Raw genomic sequence first — 27,997 nt, 5'->3', positions numbered from 1 at the left:
GTTACCAAACCAATTTTTCATATCAATAAACAGAAAATTCCTATTTCCAGTATGTAAATTAATACTGTGCATTATGCAGAACCTCTTATGGAATATATTGGAATAATTAGTAATCATTTATTAAAGGTAATCGGCTTTTAGGATTAAACTGTTCATATTTGGTCTAATGTGTTAAAACTAAGAACTTTTATTGTTAAAAGACTATAAGATTTAATGATTACAAATACAAAGAGCCAACAAGTTTCACTAGCCACTGTCTAGCATTTTCAAGGCTGTACTGGTGTGAAAACAAATGCATCAAGTTACATGAAAACATACACTTTAGTAACTGCTAGGCCGTTACATTTGATAATTCGTGTTTGATGGCATGCATGCGTTCGAATGCTTCAGTCAAAATCCAGTACGTGACCACATGTTGTGTAGTTTTTCGCATATTGTAGTTCTGTTGAGCTGAGAGAATTGATGAGATATTTCCATATGTCTTTAAGAATAGCACCTTGATTTCTATTTAAATTATTGCCTGTGCGTAGCACCACTGCTGCTTCTTTGAAAGTTCTGTGTCTGTAGTCATTTTCGATGTAAGGCATAGAACTGTTTTTCCAATCTATAACATGATTTGATGTTGAGAAATGATGAGCTAAACCAGATGTGGTGATTCTGTTGTGATTGATATCCCCCACATGTTCCTTCTGTCTTATTTCAAAACTTCTAGAGGTCTGTCCAATGTAAGAAAGGCCACACGTGCATGGAATTTCATATATTCCAGGAAATTTGAAGAAAGGTACCTCATCTTTGGATGATCTTAAGACTTGTCTGATCATGGTAGTTGGTTTAAAAACTACTCTGATGTTATGAGCTTTTAACATTCTCGCCCATTTTATGGATACTGAATTAATATATCGAATGACAGCTGTGGACATATATATTGGGACTCTGTTTCACATTGTTGGGAGTTGTCTTTAAAAAGCAATTTGTTTAAAATGTTAGAAGGGTATCCATTCAGAGATAGAGTGTTAGCTATTTGTGACAGTTCTCTCTGTACATCTACTTCTTTCGAAATAGACCTTAAGGTTCTATTACGGAGCATATGAATGATGCTGTGTTTTTGTGATCTATGATGGTTAGACGAGTAATGTAGATATCTACCTGTATCTGTGGGTTTCTTGTAAATGGACAGTTGGGCATTGTTATCTTCTCTCCTCACCAGTATGTCAAGAAAAGGGTAGTTCTTTGTTCTTCTCCAGTTCCATAGTGAATTTGATCTTATTATGTAGTGAGTTGATTTTATTAAGAAACACGGAAAGGTTTTCCATGGTATCCTTCCAGATGATGAACACGTCATATCTCCACCAAATCGACAGTTTAGATGAAATGGTGGAAAAAATATCCTTTTCAAGTTTTTCCATAAATAGGTCTGCACATGGTGGTGAGAGGGGGCTACCCATAGCTAGACCTTCCGATTGTTTGTATACTATGTTATTTACTTTGAAGAAATTTGATTTCAGGCAATGATGAAACAACTGGGTGATGTCCTGAGGGAAGAGATCTTTTAGAATGTTAACCACCTCTATGAACGGTGCATTAGTGAATAAGGACACTACATCTAAACTAGTCATAATGTCCGTTTGTGATATTTTGATACTTTTGATTTTTTTCCACAAATTGTTTAGAGTTTTTAATGTATGTCTCTGTTTGTCTAATTTTTCCTTTCATTAAATTTGCCAGATGCTATGCTAGTAGGTACGTAGGATCTTCCATCAACTATTGGATGAAGTGGTACATTTTCTTTATGAATCTTCGGTGCCCTATAAAGGTACCCCATGAGGTACCTTCAAATTTCCTGGCATATATGAAATTCCATGCACGTGTGGCCTTTCTTACATTGGACAGACCTCTAGAAGTTTTGAAATATGACAGAAGGAACATGTGGGGGATGTCAATCACAATAGAATCACCACATCTGGTTTAGCTCATCATTTCTCAACATCAGATCACATTATAGATCGGAAAAACAGTTCTATGCCGTACATCGAGAATGACTACAGACTTTCAAAGAAGCAGCAGTGGTCTATGCACAGGCAATAATTTAAATAGAAATCAAGGTGCTATTCTTAAAGATATATGGAAATATCTCATCAATTCTCTCAGCTCAACAGAACTTCAATATGCGAAAAACTACACAACATGTGGTCATGTACCAGATTTTGACTGAAGCATTCGAATGCATGCATGCCATCAAACACGAATTATCAAATATAACGGCCTAGCAGTTACTAAAGTGTATGTTTTCATGTAACTTGATGCACTTGTTTTCACACCAGTACAGCCTTGAAAATGCTAGATAGTGGCTAGTGAAACTTGTTGGCTCTTTGTATTTATAATCATTAAATCTTATGGTCTTTTAACAATAAAAAATCTGAGATTATGAGATTATTTTGTGTATCTTCCACAGATAACTTATAACTGCTAGGATTGGATGGGAGCAACAAATTTTATTCATGTTAGATGCATTTCATCAGTCTGTCTCAATGAATAGCCCCTGGCTGCTGAATCTGCTTCCCCCCCCCATTTTTGTCAATTTTCTATCTATCTACTTCAGACGGGTTGGGTCTCCTCCTAATGAGGAGTCACAGCGAAATAATGCACAGCCGGCATGCCACTCCTTGCTGCATCCCTATTGGAGGTATTCATGACTGTAGTCCGTGTGCAGTCACAGGGCCGGTTTGCCTGCTTGCGGGATGAAAAAACCCCAGCTAAACTTGGGGAAAAATCCTACTGCCCGTGCTCAAGACTAGCCAACTTGACTATGGCTGAGGAAGATCCTACAGCTCCTCACGTCTCCGACGGGAATCAAACCTAGGACACTCCTTCCCCAGGCATATATGGTTGCGAGGTGCACAGTCACTCGGCTAACCTAGGATATTTGGAGAGAGAGAGAGAGAGAAAAAAAGTCTCAGCTCCTTTATATCATCATTGTAGCTAAAAGTTTTTTTCCCTTTCACTGGTCTCATGCAAATGAATTCAGAACATCAATTACAACTAAAAGCCAGTGATGCTTTGTACCCAGCTTTTTAGCCTTTTTCTAAGTTAACCACCTTGAGTTGACTTTCAATTCAACTGGGATTGCTCTCCAATCATTCCAGCTATTGATCATAAGACTGCAGTCCAATAAGAGGATGGCACAGTGTGAAACCTCTTGTAACACAAACAGCAGAGTTTTTATCTTACCCTGAAAATTTGCAATGTGAGTGGTTTGCATCACCTCACTAAAAATTTGGTATCTCCTAAAATGCTTCTTTCTTGATATAAAAAATCATCAGACTGAATTTCCATAATTATTATTATTTACGGCATCTCATGGAGTCTGGAGACTCTTTGCAGGAGATCCAAATCAACCATCATACAAATCCTATCATATCTCTCGTTGAATCCATTCACCGTCAGGAAACTTGCATCCAATTCTGGCAATCCATTCTACTTATTCACCACTCTCCATGCAAAAAATCTAGTCTGCACCCCTACTAACAACACTTTTACACAACTTCCATGGATGACTCCTAGTTCTCTATTTGTCATGTATTGAAAAATTTCACTAGCATCAATTTTATAAAACCCTTTTAATATCTTAAAGGTTTCTATCGTGTCCACTCTTTTCTTCCCATCAACTAAACTTTGTAAACTAAACCCACAAACTTTCAACCTATCCTTGAAAATCCTATCCTCTCACCATCTTGGTCACTTGTCTCTGAATTTTTTCAACCACTTTCTGGTCCCCAAGAAATCCAGATGACCAAATCTGTGCGAAGTAGTCAAGATGTGGCCGATTCATAGTCTTATAAAGAGGGATAATACTTCCTTATTTTTAGTCGTTAGCATGTTTTTCAACATCCAAGTAATTTGTTGAGCTATTTTACCAACTTTTGCAATATGTCCCCTGAACTTTAACTCTTTGTCTACCATTAATCCCAAGTCCCTAGCCTCATCAATTTCTTGCAAACCAATACCATCAAGCAAAGGTTGGTCGATTGGTAGAGCCTCTGCTACTAATGGCTTGCAAAAAGTTAAGCTAGTTTGAGCATGGTTAGTAGTTGGAAGGGTTCAATCGTTCGATGCTGTTGGCACACTCTCCCTCGATGAGTCTTTGGATTCCCTGGAGGTATCACATAATAATAATAATATGATACACTACATGCATCCTTTTCAACTTGAAGTGCATAATCTTACATTTTCAACATTAACTTGCCAATCATTATCCTTTGCCCACAATGCCAATTTATTTAAATCATCCTGCAGGATATCTAAATCACCTTTATCAACTATTGCTCTCCTCAGTTTTGCATCATCATCAGCAAACAACTGAATATCCCCTCTTAAATCTTTCTCTGTGTCATTGATATGCAAATTAAAGAGTAGAGTGGTCCTGTTACCAAACCCTGAGGTACTACACTAGTCACCATCATTCTCCTAGACTCCACTCCACCATATACTACTCTCTAGTGTGTGTCTGTCAGCCATCCTCCAGGTCTCAGCGATGCCTATAATTTTTGGCCAAGTTGAGCTTACCAGTGCCAAAAACTCCTCCCCCGTTATTCCCAATACTTCTTGTATTCTTGTACATCCATTTCAACGTCCCTTTGTACTCATAGTTACTCTTGTGTAATGTTATTGCCAACCCATTTAAATTGGAGACCTGTGAAATCCCGTTTGGCATTGCATAATCATTACTGTACCCATGCTCATTTATTACAGGGATGGCCAGACACATGCTAGATTTCATCCTCCCTAGTATCTCTAGATTCCCTGGTGTTGCACTACCACACTCTCACTAAACAACACTTTCTCCAAACATCTAACTCAAAAACCATTCAAATGCAGTCTGTCAGATATCTACAAGTCCTTTTTTCTATCAAACTCACTAGACATCAATAAACTGCACACCATTCCTCCTGCACAATCTTCTCATTGACTCATTCACAATCAAGGCCTTTATTCTCAGTTTTCTGCATACTGAGGCAGCAGACTCACAATCTTTACTTTCTTACTCTTCGTTATTGCTTCCACTAATATGTCGTAAAGCATTTGTATGCCATATTGCTAGTTTCAAGGCCATATTTGAAACTCCATAAATGATATTTTAGCTTGTTAATTATGAATATCAAAATTCTCTTCCCAATAGCAGGTGGGTAGAGGAAAAGTTTGCAAAAAAGAACTTGTTCTGCTGTAAGTAATGGAATGCTCAACGCATTCCATTCTAAATATGCAGGGAAAAAGTGTAGTTGTAGAATGCATGTGTTATTGTTTACAGTCTGTAAAAGTTGTTAAAGATTGGATCTCTGGCATTAATGTATCTCCATTTTGAGAGCATTTACTAAACCATATGTAATTCTCCAACCAAGATTTCTTATGTTTGGGTATCCTTAGAACTTCAGTAAGTTATTAATCAGAGTGTCATCGTTAGCACCTAACTGTGGTACTAACAATAATACGCTGATGGTGGAAGACGTTAAATATTTCCTTGTACCAGGTTCTACTGTCCTTAATGGAATGAATACTGGTGCCAGAATGCTGTAGTATTCGGAAATAGTCTCAGCTCTTGTGTGATTGAAGAAAACCTGCAGATATGTGATTGTTCTGTAATATTTTGAGTTTTTAAGACTGCATTGCTTAAATAAATATTATTATTATTGTATGGGCACCTTCTGGACACTCCAGATTCATCATAGTAGACCCAAACTATCTACACAACCTGTCATACTTCTCCTTGCATCCATTAATAGACATAGTGCTTACAATTGATTCTGGCAACCCATTCCTTTCATTTGCAACTCTCCAAGCAAAAAATCTATTCCTCGCATCCCTAGTAACCCACACTTTTATCAACTTCCAGGGATTACCTCTTACCAGCCAAGTGGTGAAACATTTTCCCCCTGCATCAATCCTATAAAAACTCTTTAAGTAACTTAAATGTTTCTATCATATCCCTTCTTGTTTTCGTCTATTACCAAGCTTCTGCAGCCCACATACTCTCCATCTATCCTCATAGGGAACATCCCACATTCCACTCACCTCTGAATTCTCTTCACCACCTCATCCCCAAGAAATTGAAGAGACCAGACCTGAGCAACATAAACCAGATGTGAACATATCTAGGACTTTAAAGAGGAATAATAACTTCTTTATCTCTACTTGTTTGTTCTTCATTAGCCAAGTAGTGTTATGAGTCACCTTAGAAATATCTTTTAAACTATAATTCTATCACCATTCCTAAATCTGTAGATTTGTCTATTTCCTGAAGTACAGTTTTACCAATGTGGTACACAGCTTGTGTTCTATTTATCCCAAAATGCATAACTTCACATTTCTCCATATTAAACTGATAGCCATTATCTTTTGCCCATATCTAGGCCTATTTAAATCATTCTGCAAGCTCTCCACATTGGCTTGATTTAATATTACTATACCTAATTTTGCATCATCAGCAAAAACTAAATATTTCCTTTCAGGTTATTTCCTATATCATTTATGTACAAATTAAACAGTATTGATCCTAGCACTTAACCTTGTGAGTTTGATTCTCGATTCTGCTCCTCCGCATACTGCTTTTTGATATCTTCCATCAGCCATCCTCTTATTCACATAACCATTTAATTACCAAAGTATAACTGACCCTTCACAAAGTCATGCTGCCGATAGAGTATCATATTATTATCCACTCATTTTGAATTCTCTTTTTGACCAATTTTTCTGGTACTTTTACCACTACTTCTGAGATACTGATGATCTATAATTTGCTACTGCAGTCTTAGAACCTCCATTATGTTAGAGAATTATTTTGCTCTCTTTTCACTCTCTTGGAACTCTACCAGAGTTCCTGACAAGAATCTAATCAGTCATTGTGAGTTTCCTTGTACATTCCTGCAAAACTCAAGCTGATATTCCATCTAATCCCACAGCTGTATTTATGTTGACATTCTGCAGTGTCCTAAGAATCTCCCAATTCATCCACCTCTGTTCCTACAAGTCTGTTACATATATCATGGCATCAATGTCATTTGGATGATATATATACTTGCAAAGTGATCACTCAGTAACTCAACTGTTTTATCTGCTTCTGTCACCTTGTTGCCATCAGCATTCATTAAGGTTATTCTTCCATAGTTCTTCCTCTTACTTGCCACATAGCAGAAGATTTGAGGATTTTCTTTGGCCTACTCTGCTAGTTTCCTCCCATAATCTGATTTTGCCTTTCATACCATACTCGACACCTTTCTTGCCTGACCCTTGTACTGTTCATGTGTTTGCTGGTTACCTTGCTCTTTATATACCCTTTACAGCAGTGTTTCTCAACCTTTTTTGGATCATGCCCCACCTCAACATCTCAAAGATTTTGATGCCCCCCCCCTAGCATAATAGCCAGCCAAATTCTGAAAAAGTATAATATAAATATGTACATGGCCATTTTCTAATTGCCCCCCAAAATATTCAAATTGGGGCATATACTCAAACTCAAAAATGCCTGTGGGGCATATACCCCACGTTGAGAAACACTGCTCTATAGCATTTTCTTTTTCTGCAGCTCATGCTTAATGATATTACTCATTAATCTAACTCCAACTTGATTAAGTTGGACCTTAGGTATACAATTTAATATTGCTTCCTGTAGATGGCCACTAACTATCTCCCATGCACTGCTAACATCCTTCCCATGCAGCACTTTATGCCATGGTACCAAGCTATGAGCTTCTTCCTAAGTTTGTCATATCACCTGCATAGTTCAATATATACCCCTTCTTGACAGAATATTCCTAATTTTTTACAATTTTCCAAATAAGACCGTATTGTCACTTTTCCCAATTGGAGGCTATGTTGACCACCTTGGTTATGGATAACTCATGCATCCTGAGTACACTCCATCACATGTTGTCTCAAGTAATTATCTATCAGTAGTTGTATAAATTCCATTTCCTTTTTGCCATGTGATTTCTCTTTCTTCGAATTTATGTCTCCATAGTTGCAGTTCCCATAACCTGTACAGTCAGACCTGTACTCATTGTACTAATTTGCTGATGCATGTTGTCCAGATCATCCCTGGAACTCCTGGCCTATAGCAGCTGTTGGATCCTACTTCTTCTCAATCTATACTTTGGATCCGACATGATTACTATTACGATGTTCTTAACTAATTGATAAGTTGTAAGTTGATTTCTAATTCAAATATAAAGAAAATTTATATTTAAAGACTGCACCACTTTATATCTGAATTAGTTCAAGAATTGAAGATAACTCTCAACTACCCTTCCTTTATATGTTGTTATTATATATACTGGCCGAGAATATTTAACTTACTTAATTTACCCGCTTTGGTTCGAATATTTTATGAATGGTGCAGTAAAAGAGATTCAGGCAAAATACAACTTGATTAACAAAAACAAACATTTAATGTTAAACTCACAAATTTTACACTTAACTTCAAATCAGTAATTAAGATATCACAAGCATTTAGCTTTTCTGATAAGTACAATCATTCAAACTCAGACAATGGTGTCGTGACGTTCTATTTTCATGTTATGTTCTAAATCCGCCATCTTGGTCCAAGTCACTCTTATCAATATAACAACTAATTGCAAATTGATCACCGATCCAAAAGTAGAGAAATTTATAATTATACTGCGCCACCCTATTTTTAGATTAGTCTATACAAAATAGTAGGATCAATTTTTAATTAAGTTAGCAGTCTCCTCATTTATTTAGGCTGAATTATTTACTATTCCACTTGGGGTTCCTGCAAGATTCGAATATTTATGAACGGTGCAATAAAAGGGAATTCAGGCAAACACAATATTTAGATTAACAAAGTAAAACATTTAATATATGATATATATAACAAATACAAGAATTCTGCTTTAAAATGAAACAATACAATCAACTTAATACATCTTGCTAAGTCATTCATGCCAATTCAATGTTCTAAACTTTCACATACAATTTACAGCTTCAAAATCACAAGCTTTCTTAACTCAAGTTAATAAAACGAAACTTCTTATTTAATCAGACTCCACATATCTATCAGCTGTACTTAATGTTTAAATTCACAGGAAGCACTAATCAAGGTAGACAATATTCCAAGCAATTTTATTTCGGACCTTGAACTTCGAAGATATGTTAATATTAGAATAAACAAACAAGTATGACTACTCTTACCAGATACAATCTTCAATACATCAATTAATTGTGAGCACACTTATGAATTAACTTATTCATGTTAGCGGAACACATTAATAAAAATTCTCCAACGATTTAACTGAACTACTGTTAGTTGTGCTTCACTAAAAAAAAACACATCAATAAGGCACTGATATCTTTCCTTGTTTACTTTTCTCAAACTAGTTAATTTCAATGTAATTCTTCTCAGGGCGACATAGAATTAAGACGTAATCCTAGACTAACTGGAACTAATCAGAATTTTCCATTGAATGTCCAGTTCTTTATTTATCCGGATACGGCATTAATTTTCTTTTACAACACAGCTGACTTAACTTGCAGCTAAGTATATGATTCACTATGTTTTGGCTCACTTCTAAACATTATTCTCATGAATTTCTGCCCTAGAGAACTTATAATTTTCTTCCACTTCCTTTGCTTGTATCCTACCTTCCTTCCCGCTCTGCAAAAACTTCCTCTCTTCTCTCTATATAATATCTTTCCTCTCCTTTTTGGTTCCAAGGTCACGCACTCTTCGACTCGTGCTTGTTTATTTCATGCGTCTCCATGACAATGCATGAACGTAAATATTTCGCTAATGTAATACAACGCTCTACTCTTACATAAGTGATTACATAACATTAAATTTTCACAAATAAGAATAAACAGAATATTTGAGCTACTTATTCAGCTTTTTCATTACATATAGAATTAATTATAATAATACTTTTCGTTACATCATATATATATTTTAGTTATTATAAATTCTGCACATATTATTGCTTAACAAATTAATAGTAGGTTAAGTTTAGAATAAATATTTAAATAGTAATCCTTAATTAAGGAACAATAAATAATCTTTATACAAATTATGATTAATACATAATAAGCAATGTTAAATGTGAATGAAAAAAAATAAATTACACAACATAGTTTCATTCACAATTTAACAATGGTAAATCTGTTCTCTATAATACAGTCTTCTCACAGTTCCTTAAGTTCCAAATACAATAAAAATTGCAGTAACATCTCTTCACAAACAAACACGTTTAATTTTACACTTCAGCTAATTCTCCGCAATAGTTACTGTTAGTATAAGGAAATTCTAGGATGAAACTCGCACACTTCTCTGTATAGAAATATTAAGGTTGGAATAATCTTACCGATAATCTTTTTTTTCTTCATCAACTTACACACAAACACTTTTTATAACTGTAAACACTTAAACAGTATATGGCACTCATTAAATAAATCTTCTAAGCAATAACTGAATTAATCATCGGTCACTATACACATAAACAAACGTTCTTGCATGAAGTACTACTGATCACTCATGAATTAAGGCAACACACAATAATTCTTAACTTGAGGTTTTATATGCACAGTTGTTCATTCCTCCTGCATTCAAATAATTCTTTAGGCACTATAATTCTAAACACAGCTAACAGTAAACTTCAACTTTACAGCCTCTACTATTTTCTAGTAACTTCGTGCTTTGCTTCAAGGTTCCGTATGTCCTTGAAAGGTCGGCGCTGAAATTAAATCTCAACCCAAGTATCGCTAGTCTATTTAATAGTCTCTCAGCTGTTTTCCGTAGCTATAATTGTTATTCTACAACTTATTAGCTAACTGCTTCTCGACTAGTAGACTTAAATTAGCTGCTTGAGTAACTCGCCGACTCGCTATTATTACACTCTGATTCCCGAATGCCCAATGCTCCGATTCCAACCCAATGCCAATCCTCTCTCTCTCTCTGTTTCCTCTCTCTTTATTTTTAGCGTTCCTCCTTTATATATGCGTTCTTCCTGCCTAAATTGTTCTCGTGATTTCTTTGACTAAAACTCTTTTCAGTAATTTTCAACATTCTCCTCACGTGCTGTTCCAAGCTCGTGCTCGCTCACTTACATACGTCTCCATGACAACAAAACAAAACATAATAAAATTGAACTATTGCATAACGTTAAACTTATACGAATAGGAATAAATAGAGAATATTTACATTTCAATTAATGCACAGTTAAATTATCAAATACAAGTTCTAATAATATTAATATAGTAATAAATAAAATAGCTTAATAATATTTAGTACAGTCTTTTCATTATTAATACATATATCTTTGATTAAATAATTAAATATTAGACAAAATTAAGGTAGTTATATGAATATTAAATTATAAAATAAGTTATTTACATTAAATAATTACAAGTCTAGCCTTTGTGATGGAAGATCATGTTGGATTCTGAAACAAATAATTATTTAAATCTCTATATAATCAGAATCCAAGCTAATTGGATTCTGATTATATAGCAACCAACCATATATTTTGTCTTATTGGCCTTGATCTCACACCATACAGCTTCAAATGAACGGCCGCTCTCCTGCCTATTCTCTATTCTTTTTGGCTGTAATTCATCTGCTACCATCGGCAGTACCCCTCCCTCCCTTTCTTATCTTTTCTGAAAATACTAAATCCTTCACATTCTATCCCTGTAACTACATTTTCTACTAATTATATATTTAGTTTAATCCTTTATCCAAGTGTAAGCAAACCAAGTTTTCATCTGAAGTATTTTCAGGACTGGGACAACTCTTAGTAAAGGTGGAGTAAATTCTGATCACTTGCCTTAGTATCTCCCATGTCTACAAAGAAATGTGCTTTGCATTATGGGAGATACTGAGTAAAGGAATCAGAACTTATTCTACCTTTACCACGAGTTGCCCCAGTCCTGAAAATACTTCAGGCGCAAACTTGATTTGCTTACACATGGATAAAGGATTAAACCAAATATATAATTGGTAACATAGCCAAATGAAAAAACTTCCATCAACTATCTCTAATCCAAAATATTTTAATAATAAGGTGTTGACAGCTTTTGGCAACTGGTATATGGTGATATGACTTCTGCTTTACTTCCACCTTGGTATCACCACCTTTGGGTCTAGCTCCCACTGCTGAGACCTCAGTAAAGGTTGAAACCGGTCTGGGTAGTGGTTCTTCCCTTAATGCATAGCATTATACATGTCAGCAAGGAGATGTGCTTTGCATTATGGAAGATACTAAGGCAAGTGATCAGAACTTACTCCACCTTTACCACGAGTTACCCCAGTCCTGAAAATACTTCAGGTACAAACTTGGTTTGCTTACACTTGGATAAAGGATTAAACCAAATATATATAATTATTAACATAGCCAAGTGAAAAAACTTTCATCTACATTTTCTACTTTTAGCCAAGTCTCATTAATGCTATAACTTTTGTCAAGGTTGCACTAACCAATGCCTAAAACTCTCCCCCCCTCCCCTTGTTCCTAATGCGTTTGCCATTAGTATGTAGAAACTGCAGCATCCCTTTAATTTACTTAAATAGCACAATTTTAATTCAGAAAGCTCTAATCTTCATTCTTCTCCTTTGATAGTTGAAAAAAAAAAATCCTCTTAACTTCTTTGTATCAACTAAACCCCAAAAATTACACAGGTTAACTATATAATTGTTTTCTTTGGCTTCTGTAACATCTATAATATTGTGCACAGCCAGCACTTTGTAAAACCAGTAAGTGCTGGTACATATTCTTTCCAAGAGAAAAAGTTATAAATTAAAACAATACCACATTTGTACATCGTGTGTCACTATGAATAAAGGTTCTGATGTGCAGTACTGTTGTGTACTGTCTCAAAAAAATGGGACAGTACACAACAGTACTATGGATTTAGTAGAAATGGAAAGTGGCTCAATTTTGGGCCACTTTTCCATTTGCCTCTCATTTCGGTGAAGAGACCGTTATTGAGGTCTCTTCACCGAAAGCTGGATGTAGGAAGATATCAAGAGTAAATCATTGTAGAATCATGTTATTGAATACTGAGGAATCTGAGACAATTTTAGAAAGTTTTTCTACAAAATATATTATACTTCACAAGAAGTTATATTCTTGTTTTGTCTGTTGCATTGGCATAGTATTATTTTCAACATCTAAAAGAAGAGTTATTCTTTTTAATTCCATTCTATTTCTTTGGATAAAGAAGATATTTTTGCTATCTGGCCAATACGTTTGAAGAGCCTTAGTTTTTCTACAGCTGATTTATCCATCTAAGGATAAAATTTATTATTATTATTAAGAGAGACCTCCAGGGAGTCAGAGACTCATCGAGGTAGGCCACATACTACTACACATGCCAGCTATCATGCTTATTCTTGAATTCATTCACACTGCTTGCACTCACAACATCCAGTGGCAATCCATTCCAATCACTCATCACCCTATGACAGAAAAGTTTAGTCCTCACTCCCTTTCTTAGCAGCCTTCAATCTCAGATTCCAAGAATGCCCTCTTGTCCTTTCTCCATCCTCCATAAATTGAAAAATTTCATCAATTGAAATCCTGTATGACCCTTTCAAAAGTTTGTAAGTCTCAATCATATCTCCCCTCTTTCTCCTGTCTGCTAGTATCTGCAGTCTACAAATTCTCAATCTGTCTTCATACTCAGTATGAAGAAAGATTGAGAAGATCCCTAATCTCATCAGTTTCTTCTAGTCTGATTCCACCAATATGATATGACACTGGATATCTAATCACACCAAAGTGAATGACTTTACATTTACTGACATTGAACTGACAACCATTTTTCTATGCCCACAATTCCAGCCTATTCAAATCATCCTGCAAGTACTGCATATCAGCAGCATTCCTGATTATCCTGCCTATCTTTGTATCATCAGCAAATAGCTGCATGTCGCTTGCAAATCCTTCCCAATATCATTAAATGTACAGATTGAATAACAGTGGACCAAGCACTGATCCTTGTGGTACACCACTTGTTACCTTAAATCTTGCAGATTCAAATCCCCATATACAACTTTTTGATATCAGTCAGTCAGTCAACCTCTTATCCATGCTAATATTGTATAACACAAACCCATTTTCTCCAAATTATGCAACAGTCTATCATGCTGTATTCTGTCAAAAGCCTTAGCAAAATCCAAAAGTATCATGGTCTATCCATTTCCTCTTGTGTAGTTCAATGGTAACACTGTTATAAAATGCGAGCAAGTTGCTAAAACATGACCTTCCCTTAGTAAACCCATGTCAATCATTGCAAAGTAGATTCACTTCGACCCATTTCTGAATGCGAGTCCTAACCAATTTTTCCAAAATCTTCACCACCACTCCTGAGATACTAAGGGGTTAATAGTTAGATTCATTGGTCTTTGCACCACCCTTGTGCAATGGCATTGCTTCCATTCCTGTGGAATCTTCCCTGTTCTTAGACTCATATTAAATAGCCTGGTCAAAAGAATGGCCAGTTCATCTGAACACTCTTTTAGCACACTTGCTGATATTCCATCAGTCCTTATTGCTGAATTCTTATTAAATTTGTGCAACAGCTTTAATACCTCGTCCTCATAACCTGCGTTTCTTCATCTAGTGAAGAGGTAACAGTGAGCTCAATGTTGCATACACTAGGTTGATAGCTTTGAACAAAATAGGCACTCATTAACTGAAGAACCCTTTCTGCATCTGTAACTCTCACGCCATCAGGATTTAGAGTTTTATTTTTCATGTTCATTCTTTCTTTTACTTGCAGTATATTGATAGAATTGTGAGTTGTCTTTAGCATGCAGAGCCAGTTCCTTTTCACACTTAGACTTTGCTTTCCGTACAACAGTTGTGACTATTCTAGCCTGCTGCTTATAAAATTCATGCACACGGTTTTCCTTCCACATCGTCCTTTTCTTATAAATCTCTTGCTTAATAAGATTACACATCCATTTGACTCCTACTCTATTTATTCTTCAAACTCTCAGGACACATTCTGATATCACATCATTCAAGTGTTGTTTAAATGCTTCCCATGCACTGTCGATATTCTTTCCATCCAGCAACTGATCCCATTCCATTGAACTCAGTATACTCCTCAGTTGGTCATAATTTCCTGCTTTTGGAGTTCAGCATGTAACCCTTTTCTGAATGGAACATTCATAAACTAGTCACATGCCAAGTGAGTACCGCATAATCACTATCACCAACTGGAAGCAAAATAGTTACTACTTTAAGTGAAATGCCCTCTGACACTATAATTAAATCTAACACTCTTTGCCCTCGAGTTCCTTCTGTCACATATGACTGACATCTACTTTGTTACAGCCTATCAGTTAATTCCAGAAAATCCAAAGGCACACAGAGTTGCATAGAGTCATCTTTGCTGTGCAATTTCATATTAGCAATCATAATGTAATGTTATACATAGAATGGTGTGATTCAGGCAGTGACGGCTTTTAAGGGATTTTCTACCCACATGCTTAGTTACAAACACTACACACTTCACTGTTGCCATAGTAACAGCAAACTAATATCTCGCTACCTTCAGAAGCAGTATGACCTGTAGTATATTTCTTTACTTCCAAGATAACCTGAAAAAGAGTATAGTTATTTCTAAAATGAAATATAAAACTTAGAGCTAATTTGGTTCACATGTGTATTAAGAAAGTATTTGAGTAATAACTGCTTATTCAGTAGTTATTCAAACATCAGCATTACTGCTATGTCTGATATATCAGAATTTGATATTGAAGTAAGTCATCATCATCAAATTCTTGCCGTGTACCCTCAAGGGGTGTACAAGATATGATAGTACTACATGAAAAATTTTATTACTAACTTCCTATTACAATGTTCCTCCAAATCAGTCTGTTTCCTGTCAAGACTCGAACATTATCAGATCTTATATTTCTGTCTTCTAAGGCACTTTTTACCATATCAGTCCACCTATGTCTTTGTCTTTCTCTGGGTCTTTTTTCTGCCAACCTGGCAGAGAACACTTGTTTTGCTAATTCTTTCTGATCCCATTCCACTGAACTCAGAATGTGCTCCTCAGTTAGTCATAATTTCCTGCTTTGTAGTTCAGCATGTAACCTTTTCTGAATGGAACATTCATAAACTTAGTCACTTCCCAAGTGAGTACCGCATGACACTGTCACCAACCGGAGACAGAATAGTTACATCTTTAACTGAAATGCCCTCTGACACTATAATCAAATCTAACACTCTTTGCCCTCAAGTTCCTTCTGTCACATGCTGCTTGAGGAAGTTGTCCCACAACAGCTCAATCAATAAATGCATTTTCATTCTTCTCATGTGATTCTACTGCTACCAGATCAATATTTGGATAATTAAAGTCTCCCATTATGATTACTCTTTTCACGCTCATCTTTTCTATTTGGTGATGCATTTCTTCATCACTAGCAACCTATCTACCAGGTCTGTAACAACACCCCACTATGTAATTAATTTTGTTAGATTCCACCTCGCACCAGATGTCTTCAAATTCACTGCTACTTGAAATATTGTTATTAGTATTACTACAATCATAGGTCTCAACTCTAACTGGATTCAAATCATCCGATATCATTAGTGGGATGCCCTCCTCTCTATCCTTCCTAAAAATACTGTACACTTGATACTAGTTAGTAGTTGATTTTGATAGTCAGGTCTCATTAATACCTACAATCTGAGGTTGCAACATATTGAGTAAGGCAACAAACTCTATCCCTTTGTTTCTGTTACTCCTAGCATTCGTGTACAGACATAATATTCTACCTGTTTGTTCTTTTGTACTGTCTTGTCTGCAGTCTGCCTGACACAGTTGGACAACTTGCAGATCTATTATTCTTTAATGCCTTACACTTGTAGACTTCTTTGCACACACATGAGGGGGTCCAAACCTGACGAACACAAACCCAAAATCGTTCTCTCCTCATCAACATTTCCATGACAAAGTACATTCCTATCATTAACACAGTTATATAACATTGTCACTCTTACACTCACACCATTCCTCTGTTTATAATGTGGTTTCCCTACAGACAAAAAATACTAGTTGTGGTAGTGGTGGAGGTGGGCGGTAGATGGCGGTGATTCGTAGTAGAGGTTCGGTGTAGTGGTTGAGACAGTTGTAGGTATCCTCCCGCGATGAGTCTTCGGACTCCTTGGAGGTGTCAGGAATAATAATAATAACCACACTTCTAACTCTCTGTGTTAGGTCTCATACCAGTTATTTTTCTAGACCCCTGATAATGCATTATATATATCAAGTAATTCTAGATTCCCTTTTCTGTTGTGATGCTTATCACTTTGTTTCCTGATTAGTGAATTACAAGCTTATGGGATGGTACATAAAGAACTGCATATTTTTTTAAATAAATCCTTCTGAGTTATTGTTTTTCAGAAATGCCATAGGAAAATGTCTTAAAGTTTTGCATTGTGTGGCAATTGAACTATTGGTTCATATTTTTATACTAATGATGCAATACAAACTGTTTTGTAAAATATTTATAATTTTAATGGTTAATTTCTTCTTCTTCCCTTCATGTATTAGGCCTAGTGGCCTGTTACGCTGGCTATCCATAGCCTTTCTAAGCTGTCCCCGTCCTGAGGATAAGGTGGCTAGCCCTATGCCTCCCAGTGTGTCCTATGTCTGTAGATGCGTGTGTTCACTGGGCCAGTTTGCCTGCTTGCGGGAGAAAATCCCTGCAATCCACGCCCAAGACCAGCTAACTTGGCTATGTCTGAGAAAGATCCTTAAGCTCCTCATGTTAGTGACTGGAATCAAACCCAGGATGCTCCTTTCCCGGGCATGTGGTTGTGAAGCGCATAGCCACTCAGCTAACCGCGTGGACAATGATGAATTATTAACCCAATTTTATGTCTCCTTTTATGGTAATATATGTATCATGATTTTAAACATGTACTTCTAATCAAAAAGTATTCTGTAAAATTCTTTGCTTTTAGGCTCACGTGAGAAACACAATTTTAATAGTAATCATTATGCTAGCTTTTTCATGGGTATTGCTTTCTTTTTTCCTCCCTTCAACAGCTGTATAAAAATTGGTATGTCATTTTCAAAACTTGTGCAACATCAGCTTTTCACTGTTATTTATTTATTCATTTTTCTGCACTAGATGCTGTATAAAAGTAACTCAATAAAATTTCAGTTATTTCATAAAATTCAGTTCTGATTTAGAACCATTTTTTCTTTTATGTCAACAGACCCACATATAAAAATCTGTGGAAAAAATGAAGCTGTTTGGAAAGCAAAAGAAATGATCACTGAAGTTCTTGATACAAAGGTAAGGTTAAGTTTTATATAAACATTTTAAATAGATTTGCTATAGACAAGGCAAGAAAATGCCGAAATTAGTTTTTATTATTTTAGGCCAAAAAGAATACATCTCCCTTTGTGATATACTAATCAGCAATGAAGGGATAATTTTTTTTTATTCTCTAAATTATACACGTTTTAATCTTTTAGATTTATTTAATGTAAATGTAACATTGGGCGCGATAGTTACAACTCGAAATTACTTTTTACAGAATTCTCAGCAACCTCAAATCTTAATGAAGAATAAAGTACAGTGTAGATTATAATTCATTTAAATGTAGTAACAGACAGTTTGTAGTGTAAAAACTTAAAAGTGATAACGAGATTGGCTTTTTTGATTTTTCAAGAAAGTCAGTCTTGTCAATAGGAAGAACATTTGTCACCATACCTTATGACATCACTGGCCTATCCATCTGATATTGTGCTCTTTAATTGAAAGGACCTGAATTTGATTCTCTTTGTGACAAGAAGAATCTTTGTGGGCTTTTTCAATTGAAGGTGTGTTAGCAACCTCATATGGAGATAGTTGAGTTTTTTCTCCCTGAAACTTTAATTTTGGACATTTTGGAGGTTTGACGTAATAATAGTAATTTTCAGAACCAGAAATGGACTGATGTTGTTATGTGTAGACCTAAGGGTTCTAATTTATTAAAAGATTTTTTGATGCTGATTGTTTTCAACGTTTGCATACAAATAACAGAGAAGAAAAATTGTTTTTTGTTTTTATCTGTAAAAGTAATTCAAGACGTAAATGTTTGAAGCAAAAGCATAGTTGAAAATGGTATTATTAATACAAGACCATTTATTTTATTTTATTATCAGTTATAAAATGCATAAATTTTTTTTCACAGACTGATAAACACACTAATATGTATGTAGTTAACATATTTGCTTCAACACTGGTAGTTATACAGGACTAAAATGACATAGTATTAACAAAAGCTTATAAATTTACCAGATCTGAGAATAAATATGTGACTATATTAGGTGACTGCACTAACACCTGATAAGTGAGATGTTTACCTGACTAATAAGCCAGCACAAAATTTTCCAAGTCCTGGATATATAGCAGACAATGCATATAGGATTATCTACCCTACCATAAGCAGTAATTATCTTTCAAAGAATCTAAGTTACTCGGCCATAACATCGCATTGAGCCTAACACGAAAAAGAAAGATGGGACAGGATTTTTTGCTATTTCATGTTCTCCTCTTCATAACCTTGCACCACTGAAAATTTACTGAAGTTCTTTGTTTTGAACTCAGCAAGTGTGATCAAATCTTCCTTTCCCTTCAATGTGAGTTTGGAAATGAAAAATAAAAGTTGCAGAGTGGAGGAAGTAAGAAACAACAACAAGAAGTGAGAAGTAAGAACCACAGTTATACTGGTTTTGACTATTGTTTTGTGCATAAGAAATTTATTTCTGCATTTCTTTGCACGTTCAAAGAAAAATCTTATTAAAGTTCTTAGTGCCATATCATGTGAGATTCTCATGTAACACAGCATACAGCACAGCTAGACCATCTCCATCAGTTGTTGTCAATCTTATTTATTGGGAATTCTTTTAATATATGCCAGCCTGGTTGGCCAAGTGGTCAGCATATCTGCTCTTCAGCCAAAAGGCTGCGGGTTTGAATCCTGCTGTGGGCATGAATGTTTGTGATTGTCTGTGAAAATATTAATGATGATGATGTGCGGTAGATGGCGCTGGTGTAGTAGACGATGGTAGTTGGTGGATTGAGCAGTGGAGACAGAGTTGTAGAGTGCCCTCCCTCGATGAGTCATTGGACTCCCTGGAGGTGTTACGTAATAATATATCTTTATATACACTTTTGAATCAACTTCATCAAATACCTAGTATGTAATCTTAGGGTGTGTGCTGGATATTATAACAGTACTACATGAAAAGCTTACTTCTTTACTAACTTCCTATTGACAGTTTTTTTTCAAATTAGTCTATTTTCTGTCAGAACTTTAATATTGTCAGATCTTGTATTCAGTTTTCTAAGGTGCTTCTTACTATCAAATCCACCTTAGTCTTGGTCCTCCTGTTTTTTTTTTTTAATATATTATTATTATTATTATTATTATTATTATTATATGACACCTTCAGGGAGTCCAAGGGCTCATCGAGGGAGGGCTTACTCTACAACTCCCTGTCTCCACCACTCAATCCACCAACTACACGAACCACAACTACACCAACACCATCAACTGCTGACCACCACCACTAGCATTTTCACCGATAATCACAAACATCCATGCCCATGGCGGGATTCAAACTCGCAGCTTTTTGGCTGGAGAGCAGATATGCTAGCCACTTGCCCAACCAGGCCAGCCTTATATATATAAAGTGATATATACTCATTACTACTTGAGAGAGAGATCCAATTTGAGAACTTCAAAATCGTACCAACAACTTATTAAAACCTACCATTGAACTGTCTCGAAACGTTCGCCTGTCTCTACGCTCTCTCCATCCTCTTATTCCACGCATATATGGAGTTCCAAAAATCCATAAGGAAAGCATCCCATTGTGGAAGGTATTGATTCTCCAATGTACAAACTTTATAAACATCTTGCAAAATACCTAAAATGTTTTTCAGGCAAGTCTTCATCCTTTATCAATAACACAGCGGACTTTGTTTCATACATCCTTAATGTATGACAGTTAATGAAGATGAAATCATGGCTAGCTTCGACATAATTTCCTTGTTCACTAATATCCCAACAGACGAAGTCATAACATTACTCAAAGACAAGTTATCCAAAAAAATGTTGGACTTACTTACCCATTGCATCAAGTCTGGTTACTTTAGATTCCAAGATACTATATACAAGCAAAATCATGGTCTGGCGATGGGTAATCCTTTATCCCCTGTTCTTGCAAATATTTACTTGGAGGATTTTGAAGCCAAGGCTATCTCTTCCTTTGCTTTAACACTTAAAGTTTGGAAATGTTATGTGGATGACATTTTCCTCATTTGGAGCCATGGACATTATTCCCTAATGGATTTCCTGGAACATCTCAATAGTGGGACATCCAAGTATAAAGTTCACAGCAGAGCATGAAACTGATAGTTCCCTGCCTTTTCTAGATGTAAAACTAACCCGCTCTTCTGGTAAACTTAAAATTTTGATGTATAGAAAGCCTACACATACCAACAGATATCTTCATAGTCAGTCCCATCACTTCCCTCCCCAAAAACGTGTAATAATTTCTACCTTGGGACACAGAGCTTGGTCTCTTCTTGATGACCCAAATGAACTTCAAAAAGAAATAAACTATCTCAAAACTACTTTCAATGGATCTTCTGAAAGAATTATTGAAAAATTCCTTCTTAATCCTCCTAGTCATCACACAGAAGAAATAAATATATTTAAAGGCAATATATCTATTCCTTACATAAGTTCAGTTTCACAAAAATTAGCCAAGGTTCTAAAAAAAGTACAATATCAGAACTTTGTTCACTCCACTTCCAAAAATCCGCTCCTTAATAAGCCACCCAAAACCATGTCATCATCATCTTAAATATCCTGGTGTGTACAAAATATGGTGTGATTGTGATATTCCTTATTTTGGCCAGACAGACAAATCTATTGAATTATGTATGGACGAACACATGAGGGAAATTGCTCTTACAAGTGCCTTATCAAGCCATATCCTTTTCTTAGCTGATCCTGATGATGAAAACCCAAGTCATACAGTTCGCTGGGACAGATCTACTAACATCTTTCGTTGCCATGATGAATTGGAGAGAAAAATCGTAGAATCTAGGGAAATCATCCTCAACCCTGAACATCTAGATAATAACTTGAGCTACAACCTCCCAGATAGTCATTCAACTGTAATCATGTACTGGCGTTCACGTGATGCTGCAAGCACACACTTTCCCAACAATGCAACAAACGAAAGAATAGCTTTAAATACAGATACAACATTTTCATGCTAATTATGTATAGAGACTCCTATGTTGTTCATAGTTTTTTTAACCTTTAGTGTTTTTTCTTTTCTCTTAAGTTTTAAGAAGTTAGGTAAAAAAAAAACTTTTTTTTTTTAACCTAACTCTCAGTTTAAGTCATTCAACTCATTTTACAATATATATATATATATATTGTAAACTCTGTTTGTTTTTTTCCCCTTATACCCTGTTTTGTTATCTTCTACTTTAAATTACTTGTATTTGTGTTTATAACTTCTTTTTCAGTAAAAGTGTAACATTTATTGTCTCTTCTGTGTTCTTATGTTCTGAAGATATAATTATGACCCTTTCACAGATAATAAAAAGTATTTGTTATCATTATTATGATATGCAATTTAGTGCTATGACCAGGACGAATTTATTTTACTTTATCTGTTTACTTTATTTTTGATATTATAAATCATATGTTACATTTTTAGGAGCTTAAAGATATTTTGTTTTAAAAAGTAAATAGCCACAATAGACTTATTTTTTTCTAGATTGTTTTTTATGAGCTAGCACATTTTTTCTTGTAAGGGTCTACATGATTTTAAAAGCTGTTATTGTAATAAGTATGCTGCATTGTACAGTGATACCTCGGCTAAAGAGTGACTCTGCTAACGAATTTTTCGGCTAACAAAGATTTTTTTCGCTGTTTTTCGGACTCGGCTAACGAATGTGGATTCGGCTAAGGAATGTTTTAGTGGATGCGCATGCTAACATGAACGGTCGGGCCATTCCAGGAGCTTATCTTTTCCATCTGTATGAGTGACAAAGAAATGAGCTGACCACATCACATAGGGGAGACCCACCAACCCAACTGGGTTGTTTACGTTCGAGACAGCGAGAAGTAAGACACCTCATACCAGTGTCAGTAACAGAAGATCTTGAAGAGTTGAAAAAGCAACTGAATCAGGAAAGAGACAAGGAAGATAAAGAGTGCTCATCAGAGGAGGAAAACAGCAATAAAAAGGGAAGAATGCCAACAGGTGACATTAAAAAAAATGCTGCACTACTGGGAAGAGTTTCAGTCTTTGGCTACAAAGTGGAATCCCAACAAAGCTGAAATGAACAGACTTTGTGCCTTGGTTGAAGTCAAGTGTCTGAATCACTTTAAAAACATTCTGAAAAAAATAGAAGTTCAATCAACTTTGGGCAGATTTTTGACTTCTCCTTTAGCAAAAAGACAGAGACCAGCTACTGAAAAAGAGGAGACTTACCTTGAATAAACTTTGAAAATTTGGAAGAAGAATAGTAAAAACATTGTGTACATATTTTCAGTTTAATAAAGTGTATATAATAGTATAAAGATTGTCAGTTTTTCATTCTACTTTCCATTCTCTTCATCTAATTGGGTAGCTGTTCATCTTAGCCTTTGAGTTTTTGCCCTTTCATAGTGTGCTTTTTACTATTTTATAAAACTTATCTTTAAATAGTAGGCAGCATCCAGAACGAATCAAACAATTTTCTATAGAACCTACAGGAAATCACGTTTCGGCTAATGAACGTGATTCCGGAATGAATTATCTTCGTTAGCCGAGGTATCACTGTATTTTATAACTGATGCATAGAACAATGCATGCAAATTGAGTATGTGTGATTTTGTTCACTGTAGCTTGTGAAATGCATTTGTTTTGTAGAGTGGAAGCATGTGGGAGGAAAGTGAAACAGATGACCGTGGGAGGAAAGTGAAACAGATGAGCACATGTTTTGATAGTGTTTTGAGAGTGAGCGCTAGAGGTGTGGAGAGAAAGAACTTTGTCAGTTATTGGTAATTCGCTCAAATTTTTCATAAGTACTAGTTTCTTATGTTTTCAAAAACTTATTTATTAATATTTATTGAAATATGTTATTTTATAACACAATTGTTGTAAATGTTTCTAAACAAGCAGATATGCAGTAATATTAACATGATTAATCTAAATTTATAAATAAACAAGATTATTTCAAAATATAAATTAACTTTAAAGTTAGGAAAACAAACATATATGTATATATATATATATATATATAACTTAAATGTCCTTTTTTTTTTTAAAAATAATCACATAGGAAACTTGAATTTTATCAAGGCTGTGTTTCTCTTAATGTGACCTAATGTTTGTAAAAATTAATCCACCATGAGAAAAAAAGCTCTCTTAGATCTGACACTTGCTGCTTGACAGGTCATTAGGCAGTCAAAAGCCATTAAGTATTTTCCTCTTATATGAGGTTCTCAGCCTAACAATGAAAAAACGAATTTATAATTTCAAAATTATTTTTATTTTTCAACATACATTTAAAACCCTTAAGACTAATACATTTATTCAAGCGATGCTCCAGCCCCATTAGCCCATCCCTGTAGTGATTCTCAGCACGATCTGCAAAATACCGCTCTACAGCTGCAATCACCTCTTGATTCGAAGTAAAACGCTGACCTATGAGGAAGAGTTTTAATTTTGGGAAGAGATAGATGGCAGAGGGAGCCAAATCTTGGGAAAAGGCTGGATGTTCCAACAATTCATTGTGCAGATCCCTCAATTTTCCCATTGCCAAAACATCTTTTGTGGGCTGTTGCATTGTCCTGATGAAAGATGATTTTTTTCTTCTGCAAACCGGGTCTTTTCTCTCAAATTTTTTCGTCCAGTCTGGTAAAAAGATTGGAATAATATTCCCCAGTTATTGTTTTACCCTTTTCAAGATAATTAATAAAAAAGCCATCCCAAAACACCAATGCCATGAACTTGTTTTCTTTGGCGCTGAGCAACTGGCTTCTACCGTTTTGACTGCTGTTTGGATTCTGGTGTGTAATGGTGAATCCAAGTCTCATTTATAGTAATAAATCAATGCACAAAATCAGTTTTTTTATTGTTAAAACACTCCAAGCACTATTCGGAGTTTTTCATGCAAGTGCATTTTTGATCTGCTGTGAGCAAGCATGGCACCTATCTTGTGCAAAGCTTTTTCATTTGCAATTCTTCATGCAATATGTATCCTACATGTTCTTTTGAAATGCCTATGGTCTCATCAATTTCACACACTTTGCCTCGCCGGTCATCCAATACCATATCGTGCGTGCACTTGATTGATGATTTCTGGTGTTGTTACACTTTTTGGATGTCCTTCATGTGGATCATCTTCAAGACTGGTATGGCCACATTTAAACTTCGCAGCCCATTTCTTAATTGTTGAATATGAAGGAAAAGAGTGCCCATAAACTTTTATGAACTTCGAATGAATTTCTTTTGGCATTAAACCTTGTTTTACAAAGAATTTTATAACTGCACAATACTCAATTTTATTCATTTCAAGGGATACAGACGACACTTTTTCTTCAGACAGCTGTATAAAACAAACTACTTGATAGAATGACTTGCAATTTCACATGGATGCTTTGGACAGATGTACCAACTTAGAGAAAAAAAAATCTTGCCGATAGTGTTGCATCTATGGTTGAGGCTGAGAACTTTTCAGACCACCCTCGTATTTTCTTCTTGAAAATATATCTGTTCCTTTCTTGTGTTAGACTTTTAGTTCTTTATTACTTTTGAGTTTAGATCTTCACAGGCTACTTCAGTTTTTATTTTATTATATGCAGTCAAAAGTTTTCCTTCATTGATAACTCAGCTGATTTTGAAGGAACTGAATCTCCAATTGCAGTACCCATACTCACTTAACACCAGCCGAATTCTTTTTTTTTGTTGAGCATAAAAATGTTTCACTAAGTGTCCGTAATTATATTCATTATTGTACATATGATTTACTAAAGGAGAACTCATCCCATTCAGTCACATTCATGCTGCTACAGCAGAAAAAGTCATAAATTGTTTTGCTAAAATGTGTTGTCATTTTTGATTGAGAATCAAAATTAATTTAATTTAATTTTGTTAATTGAGTTAATTTTATGACTTTTAAGAGGTTATGTAAGCTACCAGTACTTCTTTAAGTCAGATTTGTATGTAACTCGGATCCCTGATGAACAGCGCATATGTGGCAATAATAATAATATTAATAACAATATTATAACAGCTCATATGTAGCTATAATAATTCAGTGTAATACTGTAGTAATAATAATAATACCCTTATACTGTAATAATAAGTTACATAAACTATTGTGCTCTTTCTTTTAATTCAAAGAAACAGAACATAAAAACAACCTCATACAAAAAGTTTAGATAGGAGAAATTTCAAAAAAGAATATTAAAGATTGCATCAATGTCTTGCTTACCGGAAGGGGCGTTTCTGAGGCAAGAAGGTAAGCTAACATTAATCGGGAGATGATGCTAGAGAGGATGGACCTGGTGCTTGAGAATCAGGATTTGATTCTGTTTCTGGAAGAGGGGAGCTTACCACTGCAATAGATTTCTTGAAAAAGGTATATAGGGTTGTTTGTATGGCCTTTTTCATTTTTTCATCATAAATGGCTTTGTAGCAGCTGATGTTCTCACTAATTGCATAATAAACCTTTTCAAACTGCTGAATGCTAGGATTTTGCTCCTCAAGCTTAGCAAATTCTGCTTCAATGAGACGAAAGGCTTCAGCTAATTCTTTTGTTGTAAACTTTCTTGGCTCTGGATCTTCTGATTCTTCATGTTCTTGTGTTTTTATCAGCTGCTTCTCTATCTCCATAAAGTCTTCATTGGCTAATCCTTGTGAATGGGACTCTAGTAAGTCAATGGCATCATTTTTTATTGATGTCCAATTGCAGTGCATTGCGACTATCCACCACAGCTTTTCTGGTTTCAGCGATGTCTTCTGAGAAGCCACAAAAATCATCACAGAATTGAGGGCACAGTTTGTTTCATGCCCCTTTAATTGTTGATTGCTTCATTTCCAAGAATCAGCAATGTTTTTGATGGCATCATGGATGTTATAATTCTTCCAGAACTCTCTCAAGGACATCACATCATTTTCCATAACCCTGACTGCTTGCAGGAATGTACACTGTAATAAGCCTTAAATGCCGAAATGACTCTCTGGTCCATTGGCTGTAGTAACGATGTGGTGTTGGGTGGTAAAAATGACCTTCACCCTATAAAGGTCGTATTTTATGTAGAGGTCATTCCTGGACAAGCAAAATTTTAAAGGGAATTTTCTTTTATGAAAAATAATGTTCCACAGCAGGAATAAAACAGTTCAAGATCCAATCTTCAAACATGGCAAGTGGGACCCAGGCCCTTAAATTTGACTTCCAAATAATGGGAAGAGCTGCTTTAATAATGTGGCAAAGTGCAGGTTTGTTTACATGTGCAAAATAAACTAGTTCTCAAATTATTAATTTAAATATTTAATTATTAATTATCTGATGCTATTTTGTCATTAATGCATCATCAAAATACTTGAATATTTTAGCACATTATCAATGCATATTGAAATGCTAAAATATTCCTAGCATGAAATGCACTTATTCATAGCACATTATGAATAAGTGCTTCCATCAAAACCATATATATGTAAAGACCAAGAGAATCTGTTTGTTTTGAATTATATAAGAAACTAATAATTAAGGGAAATTCTCTATTTGGTATATTTAAACTACCCAATAATGAACATTATATGTATTAGTAGCTTAGTACTGGAATGAAAATGGCTCTGTATAATATTTAAAAAAAAGAAAGCTCCAAAAGACACAACATTACACGACTGCAAGCAAAATGTATAATTTTAGCATTAAATACATCATATAGAGGCAACGTAT

General features: G+C 35.2%; 1 protein-coding gene across 2 annotated transcripts in view; it reads left to right on the top strand.

The window, feature by feature from the left end:
• LOC150104295 (protein bicaudal C homolog 1-A-like) overlaps positions 1-27,997 on the top strand; it is a 321,235-nt gene that overhangs the window by 88,006 nt on the left and 205,232 nt on the right. For both annotated transcript variants that reach the window (XM_090396901.1, XM_090396900.1), the window contains exon 4: positions 18,243-18,322. In XM_090396901.1, the coding sequence (XP_090253027.1) occupies positions 18,243-18,322 (80 nt within the window). The remainder of the gene's footprint in view (positions 1-18,242; positions 18,323-27,997) is intronic.

This window comes from Typopeltis vanoorti, chromosome 8, assembly GCF_054136105.1.
Source record: "Typopeltis vanoorti isolate ZY-2024b chromosome 8, IOZ_Tvanoo_1.0, whole genome shotgun sequence".
Taxonomy (NCBI): domain Eukaryota; kingdom Metazoa; phylum Arthropoda; class Arachnida; order Uropygi; family Thelyphonidae; genus Typopeltis; species Typopeltis vanoorti.
The sequence above is the reverse complement of the archived record's forward strand: the minus strand, read 5'-3'. Positions and strand labels throughout refer to the sequence as shown.